Genomic DNA, 7951 nt, shown 5'->3' on the forward strand with positions numbered 1-7951 from the left:
TTGCAATTTAATATCATATATATGATATTTAATACTTTACATATATAAGTATATTACTTTAATTTTAAAAATTAAAGCAAATCAAAAATTGACAAGTGGATAATATTTTTTTCAAAAATACCACAAAATGACAAGTGTCAAAACTCATGAGATATTGACATGTGGCACAATAAACCTTCATTTAATAAGGAGGATATATATATATATATATATATATATATATATATATATATATATATATATATATATATATATATATATATATATATATATATATATATATATATATATATATATATATATAAGCTCACGAGCCTAATCAAGCCAAATAACAAAGGCTCGAGCTCGAGCTTGGTTAATAAACAAGCCTAATATTAAGCTCGAGTTTGACTCAAACTCATTTAAAATCGATCTCGAGTCGAGCTTTTAACGATTCGATCTCGAGTAGCTCACGAGTAGTTTGACTCGTTTGCACCCCTACTCAACACCTTCCCTATAAATTCTTAATTGTTTCTTATTAGAACAATATATTTTGAAAAATCTGCCTAATTATAACAGTGAAATTAGAATGTATACTATTTGGATGAAATTGTTGAGTTTGTAGAGGAAAGTAGGATACTACAATACAACCAGGTAATGCATATTGAGATACCATATTTCGAATACAAAATTTAAAAATTACCATTATTATTGTGACTACCCTATATGATTGGTCCATTCATTTTTTTTTTGTATTTTTTGATTTTCTCACCCACATCGACATCATTCATTGGCAATTTTGGCATGGTTTCTATATATGAAGTAATGAAACTCGATAACTCATGATATATGGTATTGAGTTTATCAGTTTGGGAAACATAAATATTACATTGTTTATCATCTTTTAACAATATTAAATTAATCAACCGAAACTGGTTGCATTTCTTCTGCTTCTTTCCTCAACTTCTCAAACAAAATTGATGATAAATACCTCTCTCCAAAACTTGCATGAATAGTCTGGAAAAATAAATGAATAAAAATCAGTATTATTATTATTTTTTTTCATAAAAACCACAATGTTTAATATCTTAACAGAAATATATAACAATTGATTGGATTTCATTTCCAAACAAAGAGAAAGTTGAAAATTTTGTATTAAACATGATTTAAATTAAATTTTGTAGTTTTTAGGAATATTTTTAAGAAGAAAAAGAATTACTTACCACAATAAGTTTGCCTTTGTTTTCTGGCCTTTGAGCAAGTCTTAATGCTGCAACAGTATTTGCTCCGGATGATATGCCAACCTACAAACAAGAAACAACAAAATTTAACTAATTTTCTTTTATTGATATATTTTCTTCTAATTATATCTTCTCAAATGATAATTCTTACCATAAGTCCTTCTTTTAAGGCCAATTCTCTGGCCATGTTAATTGCGTCTTCACTAGACACCTGTAACGAATCATTATAGAGATTAAACTCTTTTTGAAATAATAATAACAATCAGAAATAAATTATGGATTTTTTTTGCTAAATTTACCATAAGAACCTCCTCCATTACGTCCATGTCCAATATATCCGGCTTGAATCCAACCCCATTTCCTGTTATTTGATGAGGTCCTATTCGAAAGTATAACCAGGTACAGTAAGTTAATTTGATAAAAGTTCAAAAAGGGAAAGCATATAATGTAATGAATTTCGGGAAAAAAAAAAAAGCTACATAAATCTTATTAGAGTAGATTACATTTTTGGTCCCTTGGTATAATTTTCCAACTTTGGTTCTCTTACAAATTTTCTCCTTATTTTGAGGTTTTGTAGCTTTTCTATCTATGTTTTATGTAATATGACTAAATTTTTGGAACCAGAACTGTAAACACTAGCAAATACTAAGATTCTTAAAGTAGCCAGTTTTCTTGGAATAAGGACCAAAAACCTCATATGAGGACCAAAATTGCAAAAATGGATTAATACTCAAGGACCAAAAATGCAATTGAATCCAAATCTTACCTGGTTTGCCACCATTTAGCACATTGCTTTCCTCAGGCTCAAGTCCATAAATCTACAAAAGATACAAAATTTCGATGAAGTATAAAAAATCCAACAATTGTCCAAAACAAAGGTAGTATATACATAAAAAAACAACGTCCTTAATTATTAAGCCAATAAGCCCCACTAATATCAAACTATAAGCACAAATTATAATATCATAATAGTTTTACCTTTACGTCAGGATTTTTTGATTTAAGATATTGTCCAACACCGGATACAGTTCCTCCACTACCAATCCCCATCACAAAAATGTCGACTTTACCATTGGTGTCATCCCAAATTTCCGGACCAGTTGTTTCAAAATGCACCTATTTATAAATAATGATTTAGTTTTCAGTAGATATATATATATATATTTTTTCCAATAATAATTAATTTTGAAATGAGAAAAAAAAAAAGACGAAAATAACCTTGGTGTTTGCGGGGTTAGAGAACTGTTGAAGCATGAATGCATCGGGTGTCTTTTCCAAAAGATCGTAAGCTTTTTTAACGGTGCCTCCCATTCCTTTAGTTGGGTCGGTTAAGACCAAATCGGCTCCATATGCTAGCATTGTTACTCTCCTTTCTAAGCTTGTGTAAGAAGGCATTGTTAAAACCATCTTGTACCCTTTTAAAGCTGCCATGAATGCCATACTGATTCCCATATTCCCCGATGTCGGCTCAATCAACACTGTCTGGTATAATTAAGTAACCATATCAACAAAATTCAAATATTAATCTTACACCGTTTATTATTATTATTATTATTATTTTTTTTTTTTGAGTCTCACAATCTCATCACTAGGCCACTAGAAATATGGTTTTTTACCATATATCTAACATGGTATCAGAGTTTAGCAATTGTGAGGACTTCACACACACGGTCTCGTCTCATATACAAAAACTTGGAGAAAAATTATCAGAAAGTTTGTGTTGTAATTTTAAAACTAGATTACCTTTCCGGGTGTAATTAGGCCTTTTTCTTCTGCGTCGAGCATCATGGAAAGTGCTGGCCTAATGAAAAATTATCAAAAAGTTTGTGTGGTAATTTTAAACGATTACACATGGTTTAAAACGAATTATGAGAGATATAAATGGGATATTCATAGAAATGACCTCTTTAAAAATTACCACCAATTTAACAAATCACAAAAATGACCATCAATATAACAGACTAACCACCTTTTCACCGATCACAAAATGACCACCAATTTTACAAAGTTTCTAGATTTAAAAAAATGTGAAATTGCTCCCTACCACAAAAACCCATACATAAATAAAAAAAAAAATTATAATCTCTATATAGGGATTTTTTTAGTGTAGTTTTTTTGTTTGTCGTGTTTGCAACTTTTCGAAATTGATGATCACACTTATAAGAGTGTAAAATTTGGGTTTTATGTTTTACATAAATTTGCAACTTCAGTCAAAATTTTAAAATTATCTCAATATTGTCCTTAAATTTGTATTTCATTATGGACATATGCTTTACTCCAATTTCGAAGTCATTTTATATGGATTAGGGGACAAAACTTGTAAACTGATCATGGGACAAAATTTGTAACTTGCTCTATTTACAATTGACCAAAAAAGTTGATAATTTGTTAATCCCAAATCAGATAATCGTTATTTTTCTGGATTTACGAAATCTTTGATTGATCTAGAAAAATGAAAACGTTGACGATTTTACAAGTGAAATTCAGAGTGAGAAAAGACCTGTCTTTAATGCTAGCACTTGGTTGGAAATGTTCTTGTTTGACTGCTATATATGCACCACAACCTTCCGTGACTTTGTTGAGATATACGAGGGGTGTTTTACCTATAATCTGATATTTAAAGGGTTACATATAAAAAAATGAAAAATAAATACCCACATAAAAGTTCCTAAAGATATAAATAAAGAAAATCATCGATCATCAAGTGTCTTAGCTTTGTTTGGAATAATAACATTCAAAGGTTTATTTCACATATAAAAAAATCATAAAATTGTATAGTCTATTTATAAAAATATATATATATATATATACACAGGACCATAGCACAAAATACAAAATTATAAACATTTTTTTGGTTATGTAGACGCCTTTTATTTTTAATATTGTAATATATTCTAAAAACTACAGCACTTTTTAAAGTGAAGTGTCAAAATAAAAGTAAGAAGGTGTTTTCCCTTTTTGTTATGTTGCAAAAGTAAAAAAATAGCATTAGTGTGAAGTTCCAAATACCAAAATGACCCTTGTCTACTTCCACTAATCGTAGATTCGTAGCATTAGTGGATGGCTTATATGCTCTATTTTAATAAATATCTAATTTTAGCATATAAAACAAATATATTACGTCATGGCACGATGTTTAATAAATTTACAAGTAAATCATTTTTTAACAATACATCAAGAATTTTTATAAGATGATCCGTATGTTTCATTATAAGTTGTTTTAAAAATAAAAGGCTAATATATATATATATATATATATATATATATATATATATATATATATATATATATATATATATAAAAGCCATAAAGGCACAAATAACAAGCATTAATTATAAAAAATATTCTTTATAATTATTAAATTTCATATTTATTTACTGTAATATTTTTCCATAACTAATGTTTCTTATATGTGCTAGCACATATTAGAAAATGATATATATATATATATATATATATATATATATATATATATATATATATATATATATATATATATACATTAGGTGTGGGACGGATGTATTACATGGGTTTATTTAAAAAAAAATTAAATATGAAAATTTAACAATTTAAGAAATTTGAATTTATAAGAAAAATGAGAAAAAATTTAAATTATTTAAAATTAATGAGACTTTAATACATTGAATACATTACATATATAAAGTATAAGCCCTTTCTATATATTATCTTACATATTAAATGTGAAATTTTAATTTAATAAAATAAAAAATAGAATAAAATGACAAGTGAAAAATAGAAATTTCTAAAATTTTAGAAAATGTTATGTGTCCAAATGAAGGAAAAGAGGTCATGTGGCAAAAAAATTTTAATTTATTAGGGAGGATTTTGATTTTGATTGTCATTTCAAGACTATTAAATGTTTATGGAAGAAAAAAATATCAATCGAAATACACCATTTTTATTTCTCAATAACTTTTTATATTGCTTTTGATCTACGATACTTTTGTCTAATTACTCGCTTATACTTATTGATATTAAAAAGGGTAAAAAAGCATATTAGACATATAACGGATCCTGTAATTAAACAAAATCAAAATTGCCCCAAAAGATGTATTTATTTTGAAAAAGTTTATCTCTGTCTTCCTCATAAAATATTAAAATTACAAACCAAATCGAGTGAAAATCTTTTGATAGTGACAAATGAAACAATTGCAAACTCAAATTATTTGGATTAGATTTTGAAGACGACAATAGACAAACAACAAGCTACACTAAACAGATAACGTGTAAGTGATTTTCAGAAAGTCGATTGCTAAATTTGCCAACCAATTTCAAATTATCGAGAATCTAATGAACACATAAAACAAAATGGGCAAGATTTTTTTTTTTTTTTGATTTTTTTCGTTCAAAACAAAATCTAATATATATGGAGTAGAATTTGTATGTTTCATTTTAATAGATCCATCACTAGCGAGTTTTTATTTCACAATGATATAGACTATAATTATCTAACAAAATTAACAAAAAAACAGATATATTTTTACGAAAAACTAATTGTATTGATAAAAACAAATATCAGTTTATTTATTTTGATTTCTAAAGTAAATAACATGTATATATGTTTGTGTTTTCATTTTATGTTAATAAATTACATACACATGTTTTTGTGTTTCCAATTTTTTGATCAACGTCTATTATCTTTTTTATGTATTATAAATAAAATAATACTGTTGTCAGAAAGAAATAAAGAAGTAGAAAGAGCACCATACATATAGTTACACCGGAGAGGGAGAGCGGCAGCTGGCGGTGTCAGAGGTGCAGTCCGGCGAATGCGAGGCGACGACTGGCAGAGAAAATAGAGAGAGCGAGAGAGAGAGAGAGAGAGAGAGAGAGTACAGAACCGGCGAACAGTTCGGCGACTGGCCGAGAATAACGATGAGTGGTGAAGGAGGTGGGCATTTGGGCGGCGGAGTTATTTTTTCCGGTGACCGGATCTTAACCTCAAAGATTGAGTTAGAAGTAGTAAATTTCATTAGTTTTTTTTGGTTTTTACAGAGTTTTAAGAGATATGATTTCCTAGTTTATTTGGTCTCCTGATAAAATTAGATCTGTTTTGATTTTTTAACCGATTTTCTGGATTTCAGCTACTTATTCTCTTTTAAGAACTGTTTTCCATATTGTCATTGAGATCAAAACAGGGGGCCAAAAGAGCATCCGCCAATAGAAACACAACATGCAAATAACGATAGATATAGATTGTACCTGAGAAGCGTCTTTTTTGATGTTAGTACCAGGGAGATCTTTCGGCAGATCTCTGATTCTCTGAGCAAAGGAAGATTCCGGCAAGGGATGAGATGTGTAGAATTTAGCTCCGATCAAAATTTCTCTGGAAATGAAGAAGTTTCTCCTCTTGAGTACGAGCTTCGCTAGTGCCGCCATTAATGGAGTATTTTGGAAGAAAGTGCACAATATGCCAGTCACTAGTCAGTGATAGAGAAATCGAAAGGCCGGGAGTGCAGATGGAAGAAGAAATATAAGGTTTTTATAGGGAGTGCAACTTTCATTTAAGCCACCTGAAGTTTGCTCTTATTACACAAAGAGAACATGTGTACATGTGATGTGGTTATCAACGCTGGGAAGGGTGGACTCAAAGTTGACCATTCCTGAGGTTAAAAGCAGACACAAGATTGGAAGTGAATGGTTGGCAAATGGTTAAATTCATATAAAGAAATAAAATGATTTCACGTACCTACTCAAGCAATAAGCATTTACAATTTTTTATTTTTTATTTTTAATTTTATTTTGTAGTTTTTCATAAAAAAGTAAACATTAATGACCTTTATATATCATAAATAAAAATGCAAGCTTTGAAAATTCTTTATCTTTAAATTATTTGTAATATTTTATTATTAAAAAATTAATATCGATATGACGATCTTATATATCATAAAAGGTCCAGTCATATAAATAAATCAGTTGGCAAGTGGTTAAATTTACACAAAATAAAGCGATTTCACATAGTTATTTCTTAACTAAAATTTTGTAAAATTACTTAATCAAATCAAAAGGGTTTTGTAAACCCTAACTACTAAAATCTTCAATACTATATACAATAAAGCTTCCGTTATCTATCCACAAAATAAATCACCTCAAATAATGGAGCTAATATAACGTTGGCATTGGCCGAAAGAGACGGAGACGATGGTGGTTTCCTGATAGTGGAAATTGCACAGTTGAAAGAGTTGGAAATGGGAGATTTTACAGTGATTTAATGGAGATGGGTATTTAGGTCTTTTAGTTTTAAATCCCCTGTTCACGTGTTTCATATTTTAATTTATAGTTACAAAACTAGTCCTTAAGGTATTTAGTAATCTATATATTTGTTATAATGACTTTGGTTTTTTCCATCCAAAAAAATAGTGTCGTTAATATATATATATATATATATATATATATATATATATATATATATATATATATATATATATATATATATATATACTAGGTTACAATCCGTGGAAACCACGGGTTAAAAATTTAGAAAAAAAATTATATTATTAAGAAGAGTTAACTTTGTTTAACATTTGTTGTATTGATTATTTAAAAGAGTCCATGTTAGTAGTTGCTAACAAAATATATAACTTTATACAAAAACATTATATATTGAAATTTATTGTCAAATTTAAGAATAAATAAAATTTTCAAATTTGTAATAGTATGCAATAAACACAAAGAATTTACCATTATGTCCCTGGAGCACTAATAATGAG

At 28.2% G+C, this 7951-nt stretch overlaps 1 protein-coding gene across 1 annotated transcript; it reads right to left on the minus strand.

Moving 5' to 3' along the window:
- Nucleotides 1-769: 769 nt before the first annotated feature.
- Nucleotides 770-6712, minus strand: LOC111902665 (bifunctional L-3-cyanoalanine synthase/cysteine synthase 1, mitochondrial). Its single transcript, XM_023898482.3, has 10 exons — nt 6444-6712; nt 3721-3830; nt 2964-3021; nt 2439-2702; nt 2199-2336; nt 1987-2038; nt 1520-1599; nt 1372-1431; nt 1203-1283; nt 770-996 (listed from the first exon to the last, which is right to left on the minus strand). The coding sequence occupies exons 1-10, from the start codon at nt 6618-6620 to the stop codon at nt 898-900; spliced, it is 1119 nt and encodes a 372-aa protein (XP_023754250.1). The 5' UTR covers nt 6621-6712; the 3' UTR covers nt 770-897.
- Between the last annotated feature and the right edge of the window lie 1239 nt (nt 6713-7951).

Source organism: Lactuca sativa, chromosome 7, assembly GCF_002870075.4.
Source record: "Lactuca sativa cultivar Salinas chromosome 7, Lsat_Salinas_v11, whole genome shotgun sequence".
In the NCBI taxonomy this organism is placed as follows: domain Eukaryota; kingdom Viridiplantae; phylum Streptophyta; class Magnoliopsida; order Asterales; family Asteraceae; genus Lactuca; species Lactuca sativa.

Excerpts from the sequence above, each read along its gene's own strand:
- LOC111902665 (XM_023898482.3), bottom strand. The coding sequence starts at position 6,620 with ATGGCGGCACTAGCGAAGCTCGTACTCAAGAGGAGAAACTTCTTCATT. Across the intron at positions 2,337-2,438 it reads CTAACCCCGCAAACACCAAG|GTGCATTTTGAAACAACTGG; the intron begins GTTATTTTCGTC and ends ATTTATAAATAG. Across the intron at positions 1,600-1,986 it reads GCTAAATGGTGGCAAACCAG|GACCTCATCAAATAACAGGA; the intron begins GTAAGATTTGGA and ends ACTTTCGAATAG.